General features: G+C 42.3%; 1 protein-coding gene across 1 annotated transcript in view; it reads left to right on the forward strand.

Moving 5' to 3' along the window:
• LOC116358813 (Kv channel-interacting protein 2) overlaps positions 1-20,071 on the forward strand; it is a 70,257-nt gene extending 50,186 nt beyond the window's left edge. The window contains exons 2-7 of the mRNA XM_031811044.1: positions 6,914-7,089; positions 14,570-14,639; positions 15,373-15,551; positions 17,392-17,496; positions 19,036-19,098; positions 19,963-20,071. Of these exons, the coding sequence (XP_031666904.1) occupies positions 6,914-7,089; positions 14,570-14,639; positions 15,373-15,551; positions 17,392-17,496; positions 19,036-19,098; positions 19,963-20,010 (641 nt within the window). The 3' untranslated portion in view covers positions 20,011-20,071. The remainder of the gene's footprint in view (positions 1-6,913; positions 7,090-14,569; positions 14,640-15,372; positions 15,552-17,391; positions 17,497-19,035; positions 19,099-19,962) is intronic.
• Positions 20,072-20,379: the final 308 nt, after the last annotated feature.

A 20,379-nucleotide genomic window follows, 5' to 3' on the forward strand; every position in this document is an offset into this window, starting at 1 on the left:
GGACACACTCAGACATCAGTTACATGATTACCACTAGTTTCTTACTGATAGCCAGGGACACTCCAACACTCAGACATCAGTTACATGATTACCACTAGTTATTTACTGATAGCCAGGGACACTCCAACACTCAGACATCAGTTACATGATTACTGCTAGTTATTTACTGATAGCCAGGGACACACTCAGACATCAGTTACATGATTACCGCTAGTTATTTACTGATAGCCAGGGAAACACTCAGACATCAGTTACATGATTACTGCTAGTTATTTACCTATAGCCAGGGACACACTCAGACATCAGTTACATGATTACCGCTAGTTATTTACCTATAGCCAGGGACACACTCAGACATCAGTTACATGATTACCACTAGTTATATACCTATAGCCAGGGACACTCCAACACTCAGACATCAGTTACATGATTACCACTAGTTATTTACTGATAGCCAGGGACACACTCAGACATCAGTTACATGATTACCGCTAGTTATTTACAGATAGCCAGGGACACTCCAACACTCAGACATCAGTTACATGATTACTGCTAGTTATTTACCTATAGCCAGGGACACACTCAGACATCAGTTACATGATTACTGCTAATTATTTACCTATAGCCAGGGACACACTCAGACATCAGTTACATGATTACCGCTAGTTATTTACCTATAGCCAGGGACACACTCAGACATCAGTTACATGATTACCACTAGTTATTTACTGATAGCCAGGGACACACTCAGACATCAGTTACATGATTACCACTAGTTTCTTACTGATAGCCAGGGACACTCCAACACTCAGACATTAGTTACATGATTACCACTAGTTATTTACAGATAGCCAGGGACACTCCAACACTCAGACATCAGTTACATGATTACTGCTAGTTATTTACCTATTGCCAGGGACACACTCAGACATCAGTTACATGATTACTGCTAGTTATTTACCTATAGCCAGGGACACACTCAGACATCAGTTACATGATTACCGCTAGTTATTTACCTATAGCCAGGGACACACTCAGACATCAGTTACATGATTACCAGTAGTTATTTACTGATAGCCAGGGACACACTCAGACATCAGTTACATGATTACCACTAGTTTCTTACTGATAGCCAGGGACACTCCAACACTCAGACATCAGTTACATGATTACCACTAGTTATTTACTGATAGCCAGGGACACTCCAACACTCAGACATCAGTTACATGATTACTGCTAGTTATTTACTGATAGCCAGGGACACACTCAGACATCAGTTACATGATTACCGCTAGTTATTTACTGATAGCCAGGGACACACTCAGACATCAGTTACATGATTACTGCTAGTTATTTACCTATAGCCAGGGACACACTCAGACATCAGTTACATGATTACCGCTAGTTATTTACCTATAGCCAGGGACACACTCAGACATCAGTTACATGATTACCACTAGTTATTTACCTATAGCCAGGGACACTCCAACACTCAGACATCAGTTACATGATTACCACTAGTTATTTACTGATAGCCAGGGACACACTCAGACATCAGTTACATGATTACTGCTAGTTATTTACCTATAGCCAGGGACACACTCAGACATCAGTTACATGATTACCGCTAGTTATTTACAGATAGCCAGGGACACTCCAACACTCAGACATCAGTTACATGATTACTGCTAGTTATTTACCTATAGCCAGGGACACACTCAGACATCAGTTACATGATTACCGCTAGTTATTTACCTATAGCCAGGGACACACTCAGACATCAGTTACATGATTACTGCTAGTTATTTACCTATAGCCAGGGACACACTCAGACATCAGTTACATGATTACCACTAGTTATTTACTGATAGCCAGGGACACACTCAGACATCAGTTACATGATTACCACTAGTTTCTTACTGATAGCCAGGGACACTCCAACACTCAGACATCAGTTACATGATTACCACTAGTTATTTACTGATAGCCAGGGACACTCCAACACTCAGACATCAGTTACATGATTACTGCTAGTTATTTACTGATAGCCAGGGACACACTCAGACATCAGTTACATGATTACCGCTAGTTATTTACTGATAGCCAGGGAAACACTCAGACATCAGTTACATGATTACTGCTAGTTATTTACCTATAGCCAGGGACACACTCAGACATCAGTTACATGATTACCGCTAGTTATTTACCTATAGCCAGGGACACACTCAGACATCAGTTACATGATTACCACTAGTTATTTACCTATAGCCAGGGACACTCCAACACTCAGACATCAGTTACATGATTACCACTAGTTATTTACTGATAGCCAGGGACACACTCAGACATCAGTTACATGATTACCGCTAGTTATTTACAGATAGCCAGGGACACTCCAACACTCAGACATCAGTTACATGATTACTGCTAGTTATTTACCTATAGCCAGGGACACACTCAGACATCAGTTACATGATTACTGCTAATTATTTACCTATAGCCAGGGACACACTCAGACATCAGTTACATGATTACCGCTAGTTATTTACCTATAGCCAGGGACACACTCAGACATCAGTTACATGATTACCACTAGTTATTTACTGATAGCCAGGGACACACTCAGACATCAGTTACATGATTACCACTAGTTTCTTACTGATAGCCAGGGACACTCCAACACTCAGACATCAGTTACATGATTACCACTAGTTATTTACAGATAGCCAGGGACACTCCAACACTCAGACATCAGTTACATGATTACTGCTAGTTATTTACCTATAGCCAGGGACACACTCAGACATCAGTTACATGATTACCGCTAGTTATTTACTGATAGCCAGGGACACACTCAGACATCAGTTACATGATTACCACTAGTTTCTTACTGATAGCCAGGGACACTCCAACACTCAGACATCAGTTACATGATTACCACTAGTTATTTACTGATAGCCAGGGACACACTCAGACATCAGTTACATGATTACCGCTAGTTATTTACTGATAGCCAGGGACACACTCAGACATCAGTTACATGATTACTGCTAGTTATTTACCTATAGCCAGGGACACACTCAGACATCAGTTACATGATTACCGCTAGTTATTTACCTATAGCCAGGGACACACTCAGACATCAGTTACATGATTACCACTAGTTATTTACCTATAGCCAGGGACACTCCAACACTCAGACATCAGTTACATGATTACCACTAGTTATTTACTGATAGCCAGGGACACACTCAGACATCAGTTACATGATTACTGCTAGTTATTTACCTATAGCCAGGGACACACTCAGACATCAGTCACATGATTACCGCTAGTTATTTACAGATAGCCAGGGACACTCCAACACTCAGACATCAGTTACATGATTACTGCTAGTTATTTACCTATAGCCAGGGACACACTCAGACATCAGTTACATGATTACCGCTAGTTATTTACCTATAGCCAGGGACACACTCAGACATCAGTTACATGATTACCACTAGTTATTTACTGATAGCCAGGGACACACTCAGACATCAGTTACATGATTACCACTAGTTTCTTACTGATAGCCAGGGACACTCCAACACTCAGACATCAGTTACATGATTACCACTAGTTATTTACAGATAGCCAGGGACACTCCAACACTCAGACATCAGTTACATGATTACTGCTAGTTATTTACCTATAGCCAGGTACACACTCAGCCATCAGTTACATGATTACTGCTAGTTATTTATCTATAGCCAGGGACACACTCAGACATCAGTTACATGATTACCGCTAGTTATTTACCTATAGCCAGGGACACACTCAGACATCAGTTACATGATTACCACTAGTTATTTACTGATAGCCAGGGACACACTCAGACATCAGTTACATGATTACCACTAGTTTCTTACTGATAGCCAGGGACACTCCAACACTCAGACATCAGTTACATGATTACCACTAGTTATTTACTGATAGCCAGGGACACTCCAACACTCAGACATCAGTTACATGATTACTGCTAGTTATTTACTGCTAGCCAGGGACACACTCAGACATCAGTTACATGATTACCTCTAGTTATTTACAGATAGCCAGGGACACTCCAACACAAAGACATCAGTTACATGATTACCTCTAGTTATTTACTGATAGCCAGGGACACACTCAGACATCAGTTACATGATTACCTCTAGTTATTTACTGATAGCCAGGGACACTCCAACACTCAGACATCAGTTACATGATTACCGCTAGTTATTTACAGATAGCCAGGGACACACTCAGACCTCAGTTACATGATTACCGCTAGTTATTTACTGATAGCCAGGGACACACTCAGACATCAGTTACATGATTACTGCTAGTTATTTACCTATAGCCAGGGACACACTCAGACATCAGTTACATGATTACCGCTAGTTATTTACCTATAGCCAGGGACACACTCAGACATCAGTTACATGATTACCACTAGTTATTTACCTATAGCCAGGGACACTCCAACACTCAGACATCAGTTACATGATTACCACTAGTTATTTACTGATAGCCAGGGACACACTCAGACATCAGTTACATGATTACTGCTAGTTATTTACCTATAGCCAGGGACACACTCAGACATCAGTTACATGATTACCGCTAGTTATTTACCTATAGCCAGGGACACACTCAGACATCAGTTACATGATTACCACTAGTTATTTACTGATAGCCAGGGACACACTCAGACATCAGTTACATGATTACCACTAGTTTCTTACTGATAGCCAGGGACACTCCAACACTCAGACATCAGTTACATGATTACCACTAGTTATTTACTGATATCCAGGGACACTCCAACACTCAGACATCAGTTACATGATTACTGCTAGTTATTTACCTATAGCCAGGGACACTCCAACACTCAGCCATCATTTACATGATTACTGCTAGTTATTTACCGATAGCCAGGGACACTCCAACACTCAGACATCATTTACATGATTACTGCTAGTTATTTACCGATAGCCAGGGACACTCCAACACTCAGACATCAGTTACATGATTACCGCTAGTTATTTACTGATAGCCAGGGACACTCCAACACTCAGACATCATTTACATGATTGCCACTAGTTATTTACAGATAGCCAGGGACACTCCAACACACAGACATCAGTTACATGATTACCACTAGTTATTTACTGATAGCCAGGGACACTCCAACACTCAGACATCATTTACATGATTACCACTAGTTATTTACAGATAGCCAGGGACACTCCAACACACAGACATCAGTTACATGTTTACCACTAGTTATTTACTGATAGCCAGGGACACTCCAACACTCAGACATCAGTTACATGATTACCACTAGTTATTTACTGATAGCCAGGGACACTCCAACACTCAGACATCATTTACATGATTACCACTAGTTATTTACTGATAGCCAGGGACACTCCAACACTCAGACATCAGTTACATGATTACCACTAGTTATTTACTGATAGCCAGGGACACTCCAACACTCAGACATCAGTTACATGATTACCACTAGTTATTTACTGATAGCCAGGGACACTCCAACACTCAGACATCAGTTACATGATTACCACTAGTTATTTACTGATAGCCAGGGACACACTCCAACACACAGACATCAGTTACATGTTTACCACTAGTTATTTACTGATAGCCAGGGACACTCCAACACTCAGACATCAGTTACATGATTACCACTAGTTATTTACTGATAGCCAGGGACACTCCAACACTCAGACATCATTTACATGATTACCACTAGTTATTTACTGATAGCCAGGGACACTCCAACACTCAGACATCAGTTACATGACTACCACTAGTTATCTACTGATAGCCAGGGACACTCCAACACTCAGACATCAGTTACATGATTACCACTAGTTATTTACTGATAGCCAGGGACACTCCAACACTCAGACATCAGTTACATGATTACCACTAGTTATTTACTGATAGCCAGGGACACTCCAACACTCAGGCATCAGTTACATGATTACCACTAGTTATTTACTGATAGCCAGGGACACTCCAACACTCAGACATCAGTTACATGATTACCACTAGTTATTTACAGATAGCCAGGGACACTCCAACACTCAGACATCAGTTACATGATTACCACTAGTTATTTACTGATAGCCAGGGACACTCCAACACTCAGACATCAGTTACATGATTACCACTAGTTATTTACAGATAGCCAGGGACACTCCAACACTCAGACATCAGTTACAAACAAAGCGTTTAGTGAGTCCGCCAGATCAGAGGCAGTAGGGATAACCAGGGATGTTCTCTTGATAAGTGCGTGAATTTGACAATTGACAATCCTGCTATGCATTGAAAAAGTAAGGAGTAGTTTTGGGTGTCAGGGAAAATCTAAGGAGTAGTTTTGGGTGTCAGGGAAAATCTAAGGAGTAGTTTTGGGTGTCAGGGAAAATCTAAGGAGTAGTTTTGGGTGTCAGGGAAAATCTAAGGAGTAGTTTTGGGTGTCAGGGAAAATCTAAGGAGTAGTTTTGGGTGTCAGGGAAAATCTAAGGAGTAGTTTTGGGTGTCAGGGAAAATGTATGGAGGTAAAAGTACATTATTTTCTGTAAGATTGTAGTGAAGTAAAAGTTGTAAAAAATATGAATTAGTAAAGTAGAGTACAGATACCCCCAAAAGTGACTTAAGCAGTACTTTAAAGTACAGTATTTTAACTGAAGTACTTTACACCACTGGGAACAGGGAACTGAGTATCACTGTCTTCTCTTCTATCTTTATCTCTTTCACTTCTTCTTCTCTCTTCCTCTTTCTCACACACAATAGGGTGTGTGTGAGCATAACCACCATGCCTTCTCTCTCTCTTCCCCTCCTACAGACAGTCACACACAATAGGGTGTGTGTGAGCATAACCACCATGCCTTCTCTCTCTCTTCCCCTCCTACAGACAGTGTAGTGGAGGATGGAGAGTTATCTACAGTGTGTTATAGACCAGAGGGGTTGGACCAGCTACTACAACAGACTAAGTTCACCAGGAGAGAACTACAGATCCTCTACAGGGGCTTCAAGAATGTACGTCTGTCCCTGAGGACTCTCTCGCTCTCTCTCTCTCTCTCATTCCAATTCAGATTGCTTTATTTACACTAAATAACATTTGTAGATATTGTCAAGCAGTATAATGGTGCAGCATAACATTCTGTTGATTGTCCAATAGGAATGCCCTAGTGGTGTCTGTCTGTCTCTCTGTCTCTGTGTGTTCTAACATTATGTTGATTGTCCAATAGGTATGCCCTAGTGGTGTCTGTCTGTCTCTCTGTCTCTGTTGATTGTCCAATAGGAATGCCCTAGTGGTGTCTGTCTGTCTATCTGTCTCTGTGTGTTCTAACATTCTGTTGATTATCCAATAGGAATGCCCTAGTGGTGTCTGTCTGTCTCTCTGTCTCTGTTGATTGTCCAATAGGAATGCCCTAGTGGTGTCTGTCTGTCTCTCTCTGTCTCTGTGTGTTCTAACATTCTGTTGATTGTCCAATAGGAATGCCCTAGTGGTGTCTGTCTGTCTCTCTGTCTCTGTGTGTTCTAACATTCTGTTGATTGTCCAATAGGAATGCCCTAGTGGTGTCTGTCTGTCTCTCTGTCTCTGTGTGTTCTAACATTCTGTTGATTGTCCAATAGGAATGCCCTAGTGGTGTCTGTCTGTCTCTCTGTCTCTGTGTGTTCTAACATTATGTTGATTGTCCAATAGGAATGCCCTAGTGGTGTCTGTCTCTGTGTGTTCTAACATTCTGTTGATTGTCCAATAGGAATGCCCTAGTGGTGTCTGTCTGTCTCTCTGTCTCTGTGTGTTCTAACATTCTGTTGATTGTCCAATAGGAATGCCCTAGTGGTGTCTGTCTGTCTCTCTGTCTCTGTGTGTTCTAACATTCTGTTGATTGTCCAATAGGAATGCCCTAGTGGTGTCTGTCTGTCTCTCTGTCTCTGTTGATTGTCCAATAGGAATGCCCTAGTGGTGTCTGTCTGTCTATCTGTCTCTGTGTGTTCTAACATTCTGTTGATTATCCAATAGGAATGCCCTAGTGGTGTCTGTCTGTCTCTCTGTCTCTGTTGATTGTCCAATAGGAATGCCCTAGTGGTGTCTGTCTGTCTCTCTCTGTCTCTGTGTGTTCTAACATTCTGTTGATTGTCCAATAGGAATGCCCTAGTGGTGTCTGTCTGTCTCTCTGTCTCTGTGTGTTCTAACATTCTGTTGATTGTCCAATAGGAATGCCCTAGTGGTGTCTGTCTGTCTCTCTGTCTCTGTGTGTTCTAACATTCTGTTGATTGTCCAATAGGAATGCCCTAGTGGTGTCTGTCTGTCTCTCTGTCTCTGTGTGTTCTAACATTATGTTGATTGTCCAATAGGAATGCCCTAGTGGTGTCTGTCTCTGTGTGTTCTAACATTCTGTTGATTGTCCAATAGGAATGCCCTAGTGGTGTCTGTCTGTCTCTCTGTCTCTGTGTGTTCTAACATTCTGTTGATTGTCCAATAGGAATGCCCTAGTGGTGTCTGTCTGTCTCTCTGTCTCTGTGTGTTCTAACATTCTGTTGATTGTCCAATAGGAATGCCCTAGTGGTGTCTGTCTCTGTGTGTTCTAACATTCTGTTGATTGTCCAATAGGAATGCCCTAGTGGTGTCTGTCTGTCTCTCTGTCTCTGTGTGTTCTAACATTCTGTTGATTGTCCAATAGGAATGCCCTAGTGGTGTCTGTCTCTGTGTGTTCTAACATTATGTTGATTGTCCAATAGGAATGCCCTAGTGGTGTCTGTCTGTCTATCTGTCTCTGTGTGTTCTAACATTCTGTTGATTATCCAATAGGAATGCCCTAGTGGTGTCTGTCTGTCTCTCTGTCTCTGTTGATTGTCCAATAGGAATGCCCTAGTGGTGTCTGTCTGTCTATCTGTCTCTCTGTGTTCTAACATTCTGTTGATTATCCAATAGGAATGCCCTAGTGGTGTCTGTCTGTCTCTCTGTCTCTGTTGATTGTCCAATAGGAATGCCCTAGTGGTGTCTGTCTGTCTCTCTGTCTCTGTGTGTTCTAACATTATGTTGATTGTCCAATAGGAATGCCCTAGTGGTGTCTGTCTGTCTCTCTCTGTCTCTGTGTGTTCTAACATTCTGTTGATTGTCCAATAGGAATGCCCTAGTGGTGTCTGTCTGTCTCTCTGTCTCTGTGTGTTCTAACATTCTGTTGATTGTCCAATAGGAATGCCCTAGTGGTGTCTGTCTTTGTGTGTTCTAACATTATGTTGATTGTCCAATAGGATTGCCCTAGTGGTGTCTGTCTGTCTATCTGTCTCTGTGTGTTCTAACATTCTGTTGATTATCCAATAGGAATACCCTAGTGGTGTCTGTCTGTCTCTCTGTCTCTGTTGATTGTCCAATAGGAATGCCCTAGTGGTGTCTGTCTGTCTCTCTGTCTCTGTGTGTTCTAACATTATGTTGATTGTCCAATAGGAATGCCCTAGTGGTGTCTGTCTGTCTCTCTTTGTCTCTGTGTGTTCTAACATTCTGTTGATTGTCCAATAGGAATGCCCTAGTGGTGTCTGTCTGTCTCTCTGTCTCTGTGTGTTCTAACATTCTGTTGATTGTCCAATAGGAATGCCCTAGTGGTGTCTGTCTGTCTCTCTGTCTCTGTGTGTTCTAACATTCTGTTGATTGTCCAATAGGAATGCCCTAGTGGTGTCTGTCTGTCTCTCTGTCTCTGTGTGTTCTAACATTCTGTTGATTGTCCAATAGGAATGCCCTAGTGGTGTCTGTCTTTGTGTGTTCTAACATTATGTTGATTGTCCAATAGGATTGCCCTAGTGGTGTCTGTCTGTCTATCTGTCTCTGTGTGTTCTAACATTCTGTTGATTATCCAATAGGAATACCCTAGTGGTGTCTGTCTGTCTCTCTGTCTCTGTTGATTGTCCAATAGGAATGCCCTAGTGGTGTCTGTCTGTCTCTCTGTCTCTGTGTGTTCTAACATTATGTTGATTGTCCAATAGGAATGCCCTAGTGGTGTCTGTCTGTTTCTCTTTGTCTCTGTGTGTTCTAACATTCTGTTGATTGTCCAATAGGAATGCCCTAGTGGTGTCTGTCTGTCTCTCTGTCTCTGTGTGTTCTAACATTCTGTTGATTGTCCAATAGGAATGCCCTAGTGGTGTCTGTCTGTCTCTCTGTCTCTGTGTGTTCTAACATTCTGTTGATTGTCCAATAGGAATGCCCTAGTGGTGTCTGTCTGTCTCTCTGTCTCTGTGTGTTCTAACATTCTGTTGATTGTCCAATAGGAATGCCCTAGTGGTGTCTGTCTGTCTCTCTGTCTCTGTTGATTGTCCAATAGGAATGCCCTAGTGGTGTCTGTCTGTCTATCTGTCTCTGTGTGTTCTAACATTCTGTTGATTATCCAATAGGAATGCCCTAGTGGTGTCTGTCTGTCTCTCTGTCTCTGTTGATTGTCCAATAGGAATGCCCTAGTGGTGTCTGTCTGTCTCTCTCTGTCTCTGTGTGTTCTAACATTCTGTTGATTGTCCAATAGGAATGCCCTAGTGGTGTCTGTCTGTCTCTCTGTCTCTGTGTGTTCTAACATTCTGTTGATTGTCCAATAGGAATGCCCTAGTGGTGTCTGTCTGTCTCTCTGTCTCTGTGTGTTCTAACATTCTGTTGATTGTCCAATAGGAATGCCCTAGTGGTGTCTGTCTGTCTCTCTGTCTCTGTGTGTTCTAACATTATGTTGATTGTCCAATAGGAATGCCCTAGTGGTGTCTGTCTCTGTGTGTTCTAACATTCTGTTGATTGTCCAATAGGAATGCCCTAGTGGTGTCTGTCTGTCTCTCTGTCTCTGTGTGTTCTAACATTCTGTTGATTGTCCAATAGGAATGCCCTAGTGGTGTCTGTCTGTCTCTCTGTCTCTGTGTGTTCTAACATTCTGTTGATTGTCCAATAGGAATGCCCTAGTGGTGTCTGTCTCTGTGTGTTCTAACATTCTGTTGATTGTCCAATAGGAATGCCCTAGTGGTGTCTGTCTGTCTCTCTGTCTCTGTGTGTTCTAACATTCTGTTGATTGTCCAATAGGAATGCCCTAGTGGTGTCTGTCTCTGTGTGTTCTAACATTATGTTGATTGTCCAATAGGAATGCCCTAGTGGTGTCTGTCTGTCTATCTGTCTCTGTGTGTTCTAACATTCTGTTGATTATCCAATAGGAATGCCCTAGTGGTGTCTGTCTGTCTCTCTGTCTCTGTTGATTGTCCAATAGGAATGCCCTAGTGGTGTCTGTCTGTCTATCTGTCTCTCTGTGTTCTAACATTCTGTTGATTATCCAATAGGAATGCCCTAGTGGTGTCTGTCTGTCTCTCTGTCTCTGTTGATTGTCCAATAGGAATGCCCTAGTGGTGTCTGTCTGTCTCTCTGTCTCTGTGTGTTCTAACATTATGTTGATTGTCCAATAGGAATGCCCTAGTGGTGTCTGTCTGTCTCTCTCTGTCTCTGTGTGTTCTAACATTCTGTTGATTGTCCAATAGGAATGCCCTAGTGGTGTCTGTCTGTCTCTCTGTCTCTGTGTGTTCTAACATTCTGTTGATTGTCCAATAGGAATGCCCTAGTGGTGTCTGTCTTTGTGTGTTCTAACATTATGTTGATTGTCCAATAGGATTGCCCTAGTGGTGTCTGTCTGTCTATCTGTCTCTGTGTGTTCTAACATTCTGTTGATTATCCAATAGGAATACCCTAGTGGTGTCTGTCTGTCTCTCTGTCTCTGTTGATTGTCCAATAGGAATGCCCTAGTGGTGTCTGTCTGTCTCTCTGTCTCTGTGTGTTCTAACATTATGTTGATTGTCCAATAGGAATGCCCTAGTGGTGTCTGTCTGTCTCTCTTTGTCTCTGTGTGTTCTAACATTCTGTTGATTGTCCAATAGGAATGCCCTAGTGGTGTCTGTCTGTCTCTCTGTCTCTGTGTGTTCTAACATTCTGTTGATTGTCCAATAGGAATGCCCTAGTGGTGTCTGTCTGTCTCTCTGTCTCTGTGTGTTCTAACATTCTGTTGATTGTCCAATAGGAATGCCCTAGTGGTGTCTGTCTGTCTCTCTGTCTCTGTGTGTTCTAACATTCTGTTGATTGTCCAATAGGAATGCCCTAGTGGTGTCTGTCTTTGTGTGTTCTAACATTATGTTGATTGTCCAATAGGATTGCCCTAGTGGTGTCTGTCTGTCTATCTGTCTCTGTGTGTTCTAACATTCTGTTGATTATCCAATAGGAATACCCTAGTGGTGTCTGTCTGTCTCTCTGTCTCTGTTGATTGTCCAATAGGAATGCCCTAGTGGTGTCTGTCTGTCTCTCTGTCTCTGTGTGTTCTAACATTATGTTGATTGTCCAATAGGAATGCCCTAGTGGTGTCTGTCTGTCTCTCTTTGTCTCTGTGTGTTCTAACATTCTGTTGATTGTCCAATAGGAATGCCCTAGTGGTGTCTGTCTGTCTCTCTGTCTCTGTGTGTTCTAACATTCTGTTGATTGTCCAATAGGAATGCCCTAGTGGTGTCTGTCTGTCTCTCTGTCTCTGTGTGTTCTAACATTCTGTTGATTGTCCAATAGGAATGCCCTAGTGGTGTCTGTCTGTCTCTCTGTCTCTGTGTGTTCTAACATTCTGTTGATTGTCCAATAGGAATGCCCTAGTGGTGTCTGTCTGTCTCTCTGTCTCTGTGTGTTCTAACATTATGTTGATTGTCCAATAGGAATGCCCTAGTGGTGTCTGTCTCTGTGTGTTCTAACATTCTGTTGATTGTCCAATAGGAATGCCCTAGTGGTGTCTGTCTGTCTCTCTGTCTCTGTGTGTTCTAACATTCTGTTGATTGTCCAATAGGAATGCCCTAGTGGTGTCTGTCTCTGTGTGTTCTAACATTATGTTGATTGTCCAATAGGAATGCCCTAGTGGTGTCTGTCTGTCTATCTGTCTCTGTGTGTTCTAACATTCTGTTGATTATCCAATAGGAATGCCCTAGTGGTGTCTGTCTGTCTCTCTGTCTCTGTTGATTGTCCAATAGGAATGCCCTAGTGGTGTCTGTCTGTCTCTCTGTCTCTGTGTGTTCTAACATTATGTTGATTGTCCAATAGGAATGCCCTAGTGGTGTCTGTCTGTCTCTCTGTCTCTGTGTGTTCTAACATTCTGTTGATTGTCCAATAGGAATGCCCTAGTGGTGTCTGTCTGTCTCTCTGTCTCTGTGTGTTCTAACATTCTGTTGATTGTCCAATAGGAATGCCCTAGTGGTGTCTGTCTGTCTCTCTGTCTCTGTGTGTTCTAACATTCTGTTGATTGTCCAATAGGAATGTCCTAGTGGTGTCTGTCTGTCTCTCTGTCTCTGTGTGTTCTAACATTCTGTTGATTGTCCAATAGGAATGCCCTAGTGGTGTCTGTCTGTCTCTCTGTCTCTGTGTGTTCTAACATTATGTTGATTGTCCAATAGGAATGCCCTAGTGGTGTCTGTCTGTCTCTCTTTGTCTCTGTGTGTTCTAACATTCTGTTGATTGTCCAATAGGAATGCCCTATTGGTGTCTGTCTGTCTCTCTGTCTCTGTGTGTTCTAACATTCTGTTGATTGTCCAATAGGAATGCCCTAGTGGTGTCTGTCTGTCTCTCTGTCTCTGTGTGTTCTAACATTCTGTTGATTGTCCAATAGGAATGCCCTAGTGGTGTCTGTCTGTCTCTCTGTCTCTGTGTGTTCTAACATTCTGTTGATTGTCCAATAGGAATGCCCTAGTGGTGTCTGTCTGTCTCTCTGTCTCTGTGTGTTCTAACATTATGTTGATTGTCCAATAGGAATGCCCTAGTGGTGTCTGTCTCTGTGTGTTCTAACATTCTGTTGATTGTCCAATAGGAATGCCCTAGTGGTGTCTGTCTGTCTCTCTGTCTCTGTGTGTTCTAACATTCTGTTGATTGTCCAATAGGAATGCCCTAGTGGTGTCTGTCTCTGTGTGTTCTAACATTATGTTGATTGTCCAATAGGAATGCCCTAGTGGTGTCTGTCTGTCTATCTGTCTCTGTGTGTTCTAACATTCTGTTGATTATCCAATAGGAATGCCCTAGTGGTGTCTGTCTGTCTCTCTGTCTCTGTTGATTGTCCAATAGGAATGCCCTAGTGGTGTCTGTCTGTCTCTCTGTCTCTGTGTGTTCTAACATTATGTTGATTGTCCAATAGGAATGCCCTAGTGGTGTCTGTCTGTCTCTCTGTCTCTGTGTGTTCTAACATTCTGTTGATTGTCCAATAGGAATGCCCTAGTGGTGTCTGTCTGTCTCTCTGTCTCTGTGTGTTCTAACATTCTGTTGATTGTCCAATAGGAATGCCCTAGTGGTGTCTGTCTGTCTCTCTGTCTCTGTGTGTTCTAACATTCTGTTGATTGTCCAATAGGAATGTCCTAGTGGTGTCTGTCTGTCTCTCTGTCTCTGTGTGTTCTAACATTCTGTTGATTGTCCAATAGGAATGCCCTAGTGGTGTCTGTCTGTCTCTCTGTCTCTGTGTGTTCTAACATTCTGTTGATTGTCCAATAGGAATGCCCTAGTGGTGTGGTGGATGAAGAGACATTCAAGTTAATCTACTCCCAGTTCTTTCCTCAGGGAGGTGAGTGTCTAAGTGTGTGCTGCACCCGTGCATGGAATCCTGTGTAAGTTTTTCTCTTTTTCTATGTCTTTCTTTCTTTCTGTCTCTCTCTCTCTCTCTCTCTCTCTCTCTCTCTTCTCTTTCTCTCTCTCTCTCTCTCTCTCTCTCTCTCTCTCTCTCTCTCTCTCTCTCTCTCTCTCTCTCTCTCTCTCTCTCTCTCTCTCTCTCTCTCTCTCTTCTTTCTGTCTCTCTCTCTCTCTCTCTCTCTTTCTCTTTCTCTTTCTCTTTCTCTCTCTCTCTCTCTCTCTCTCTCTCTCTCTCTCTCTCTCTCTCTCTCTCTCTCTCTCTCTCTCTCTCTCTCTCTCTCTCTCTCTCTCTCTCTCTCTCTCTTCTCTCTCTCTCTCTCTCTCTCTCTCTCTCTCTCTCTCTCTCTCTCTCTCTCTCTCTCTCTCTCTCTCTCTCTCTCGGGGAGGACGCCCTAGTGGTTATGGCGATATGTACATTGTTATGTCATGCCAATAAAGCAAATGTTATAACAAAGCAAATGACATAACAATGTACATATCGCCAAATCTTACTTTAGAGATTTACAAAACATAATTATGATCAAAATCGCCGAAGACGTGGATGTCGATTAAGGCAGCCCCCTCTCTGATTCAGAGGGGTTGGGTTAAATGCTGAAGACACATTTCAGTTGAAGGCATTCAGTTGTACAACTGACTAGGTTTCCCCCTTTCACTTTCCCCCCATTCAGACTCCAGCACCTATGCTCATTTTCTGTTTGAAGCGTTTGACACCCACAAGAATGGAACGGTGAGCTTCGAAGACTTCGTCACAGGCCTGTCAATCATCCTGAGAGGCTCTGTCACAGAGAAACTCAACTGGGCTTTTAACCTCTACGACCTCAACAAAGATGGCTTCATCACCAAAGAGGTATGGAACGATGTGTGTGTGTGTATGTATGTACAGTTGAAGTCGGAAGTTTACATACACCTTAGCCAAATACATTTAAACTCCATTTTCACAATTCCTGACATTTAATCTGAGTAAAAATTCCCTGCCTTAGGTCAGTTAGGATCACCACTTTATTTTTAGAATGTGTAATGTCAGAATAATAGTATAGAGAATGATTTATTTCAGATTTTGAATTCTTTCATCACATTCCCAGTGGGTCAGAAGTTTACATACACTCAATTAGTATTTGGTAGCATTGCCTTTAAATTGCTTAACTTGGGTCTAACGTTTCGGGTCGCCTTCCACAAGCTTCCCACAATACATTGGGTGAATTTTGTCCCATTCCTCCTGACAGAGCTGGTGTAACTGAGTCAGGTTTATAAGACCTCCTTGCTCACACACGCTTTTTCAGTTCTGCCCACAAATGTTCTATGGGATTGAGGTCAGGGCTTTGTGATGGCCACTCCAATACCTTGACTTTGTTGTCCTTAAGCCATTTTGCCACAACTTTGGAAGTATGCTTGGGGTCATTGTCCATTTGGAAGACCCAATTACAACCAAGATTTAACTTCCTGACTGATGTCTTGAGATGTTGCTTCAATATATCCACCTAATTGTCCGTCCTCATGATGCCATCTATTTTGTGAAGTGCACCAGTCCCTCCTGCAGCAAAGCACCCCCACTACATAATGCTGCCACCCCCGTGTTTCATGGTTGGGATGGTGTTCTTCGGCTTGCAAGCCTCCCCCTTTTTCCTCCAAACATAACGATGGTCATTATGGCCAAACAGTTCTATTTTTTGTTTCATCAGACCAGAGGACATTTCTCCAAAAAGTATGATATTTGTCCCCATATGCAGTTGCAAACCGTTAGTCTGGCTTTTTATGGCGGATTTGGAGCAGTGGCTTCTTCCTTGCTAAGCGGCCTTTCAGATTATGTCGATATAGGACTCGTTTTACTGTGCATATAGATACTTTTGTACCTGTTTCCTCCAGCATCTTCACAAGGTCCTTTGCTGTTGTTCTGGGATTGATTTGCACTTTTCACACCAAACTACGTACATCTCTAGGAGACAGAACGCGTCTCCTTCCTGAGCGGTTATGACGGCTGCCTGGTCCCATGGTGTTTATACTTGCGTACTATTGTTTGTACAGATGAACGTGGTACCTTCAGGCGTTTGGAAATTGCTCCTAAGGATGAACCAAACTTGTGGAGGTCTACAATTTTTTTCCTGAGGTCTTGGCTGATTTCTTTTGATTTTCCCCTGATGTCAAGCAAAGATGCATTAAATCTGAAGGTCGGCCTTGAAATACATCCACAGATACACCTCCTATTGAATCAAATGATGTCAATTAGCCTGTCAGAAGCTTCTAAAGCCATGACATCATTTTCTGAAAATGTCTGAGCTGTTTAAAGGCACTTAGTGTAGGTGAACTTCTGACCCACTGGAATTGTAATACAGTGTATTATAAGTGAAATAATCTGTCTGTAAACAATTGTTGGAAAAATTGCTTGTGTCATGCACAAAGTAGATGTCCTAACTGGCTTGCCAAAACTATAGTTGTTAACAAGAAATTTGTGGAGTGGTTGACAAACAAGTTTTAATGACTCCAACATAAGTGTATGTAAACTTCCGACTTCAACTGTATGTATGTGTGTGTGTGTGTGCAAATATGTTTTCTCTTCTAAGCTATTCCCCCATCGTTCCCTCTGTGTGTGTGCGTGTTTGTGTGTGTGAGCACAAATATGTGTGCGTGTGTGTGTGCATGTTTGTGCGTGCATGTGTCTCTGTGTGTCTCTGTGTGTGTGTGTGTTTCAGGAGATGACTGATATAATGAGCTCTATCTATGACATGATGGGGACATGTACGTACCCCTGTATGCAGAACGACGCCCCCAAGGAGCATGTCGACAACTTCTTCCAGGTAACAACTAACCACAGATCTAGGATCAGATGAACAACTTCTTCTAGGTAACACAACTAACCACAGATCTAGGATCAGATGAACAACTTCTTCTAGGTAACACAACTAACCACAGATCTAGGATCAGATGAACAACTTTTCTAGGTAACACAACTAACCACAGATCTAGGATCAGATGAACAACTTCTTCCAGGTAACACAAGTAACCACAGATCTAGGATCAGATCAACAACTTCTTCTAGGTAACAATTAACAACAGATCTAGGATCAGATAAACAACTTCTTCCAGGTAACACCTAACCACAGATCTAAACCTTGATTCAATCCTACTGCGCTTGTAGACAATAGCACATTTTAAAGGCCATGTTATTGCGTTACTGGAGATTACATTACCTCCAGTGTTTTCTCATTGAATCCAGGCCCCAGGGTTAGTTCATTCTACCTCCCAGTGTTTTCTAATTGAATCCAGGCCCCAGGGTTAGTTAATTCTACCTCCAGTGTTTTCTAATTGAATCCAGGCCCCAGGGTTAGTTCATTCTACCTCCAGTGTTTTCTAATTGAATCCAGGCCCCAGGGTTAGTTAATTCTACCTCCAGTGTTTTCTAATTGAATCCAGGCCCCAGGGTTAGTTCATTCTACCTCCAGTGTTTTCTAATTGAATCCAGGCCCCCAGGGTTAGTTAATTCTACCTCCAGTGTTTTCTAATTGAATCCAGGCCCCAGGGTTAGTTCATTCTACCTCCAGTGTTTTCTAATTGAATCCAGGCCCCAGGGTTAGATAATTCTACCTCCAGTGTTTTTCTAATTGAATCCAGGCCCCAGGGTTAGTTAATTCTACCTCCACTGTTTTCTAATTGAATCCAGGCCCCAGGGTTAGTTAATTCTACCTCCAGTGTTTTCTAATTGAATCCAGGCCCCAGGGTTAGATAATTCTACCTCCAGTGTTTTCTAATTGAATCCAGGCCCCAGGGTTAGATAATTCTACCTCCAGTGTTTTCTAATTGATCCAGGCCCCAGGGTTAGTTAATTCTACCTCCAGTGTTTTCTAATTGAATCCAGGCCCCAGGGTCAGTTAATTCTACCTCCAGTGTTTTCTAATTGAATCCAGGCCCCAGGGTTACATAATTCTACCTCCAGTGTTTTCTAATTGAATCCAGGCCCCAGGGTCAGTTAATTCTACCTCCACTGTTTTCTAATTGAATCCAGGCCCCAGGGTTACATAATTCTACCTCCAGTGTTTTCTAATTGAATCCAGGCCCCAGGGTTAGTTAATTCTACATCCATTGTTTTTCACAAAGGGTTTTAAAAGGACGCTCTAGACATAACCTCCTTATTGTTGCATTCTGACTTTGTGAACAACCAAAATGTCAAATAGAGGTTGCTTATATTTGTCCTGTTTCAGATGCAGGTGTGTAACCTGTACAGTGTGTGGTGTGAAATGGAAATGTGTTTGTTGCATATCCCCACGGAGACACCCGTCGGAGTCACGGCCAGGGATCAGAGTAGCATATTCAACTGTTTCTCTGTTTCACTCTGGCAGAAAATGGACAAGAACAAAGATGGCGTGGTCACCATTGAGGAGTTTCTGGAGTCTTGTCAAAAGGTTTGTGTGTCTGTGTGTCTGTGTGTGTGTGTCTGTCTGTGTGTTTGTGTCTGTCTGTGTGTGTCGGTGTGTGTGAGTGTTGTCTGTGTCTGTCTGTGTGTGTCTGTGTGAGTACCTGTTTGTGTGTGTGTGCATGTGTTCAATTTTATAGGATATGAGTATTTATGACGTGATTTAATCATATCTAAAACGTCACAATGTGAAGTTTATTTCCACAAATGTGTGTTTTTTCATCAGAAATGATTGCTTGAAGTACATCCACAGGTACACCTCCAATTGACTCAAATTATGTAAATTGGCCTATCAGAAGCTTCTAAAGCCATAACATCATTTTCTGGAATTTTCCAAGCTGTTTAAAGGCTCAGTCATTTAGTGTAGGTAAACTTCTGACCCACTGGAATTGTGATACAGTGAATTATAAGTGAAATAATCTGTCTGTAAACAATTGTTGGAAAAATTACTTGTGTCATCCACAAAGTAGATGTCCTAACCGACATGCCAAAACTATAGTTTGTTAATAAGAGATTTGTGGAGTGGTTTGAAAAACGAGTTTCAATGACTCCAACATAAGTGTATTTACACTTCCGACTTCAACTGTATATCTTTTAGTCTCTCTGAAATCAAATAATCTAGTGATAGATTAAACAAATGACTGTCATTGAACAACCCCATGACATGATGAGATGTGGAAAATCACACCAATCTCTTTCATAAGTTATTGAAACAATAAAGCTAATTTTACTAACATTGGATCTTCAACTTGTTATTTATTTAAGAACCTGTTACTGCTTCTGTACTGTTTAAACCTTCTCTCCAACTGCTTCTTACCGTTGTGCTTTTTGTCCCTTCCTGCCTCCTGTCCAGGATGAGAACATCATGCAGTCCATGCATCTGTTTGACAACGTCATTTAGTGATACTTCCTGTGGGTGTGGCCGAAAGGACAGGGTGCCCATATTTAGCCTCACAGCCTCCACCCCCTAGCTCCCCTCTATCCCCAAACACAGACTCATTAGGGATGTCGGGGGTAAACGGTACCCCTCCATGGATCTCCACTCTCCTCCTACCTGGGAAGATCAGACAACAGTTAGATGTGCAATAGGTACACCTCCATGGGTCTCCACTCTCTCATCCACCTCTAGCCCATCTCTGCCCCCCAAAAGAAACTCCCCTACCTGGAAGGTCAGACAACAGTTAGGGGCTCAAAGCCACGCCATGTTGGAGACCATATCACTCATTTTATATGACATCACATTCTCACTATGCAATAATGTTATGATTCT

This window comes from Oncorhynchus kisutch, unplaced genomic scaffold (assembly GCF_002021735.2).
Source record: "Oncorhynchus kisutch isolate 150728-3 unplaced genomic scaffold, Okis_V2 Okis01b-Okis20b_hom, whole genome shotgun sequence".
Lineage (NCBI taxonomy): Eukaryota > Metazoa > Chordata > Actinopteri > Salmoniformes > Salmonidae > Oncorhynchus > Oncorhynchus kisutch.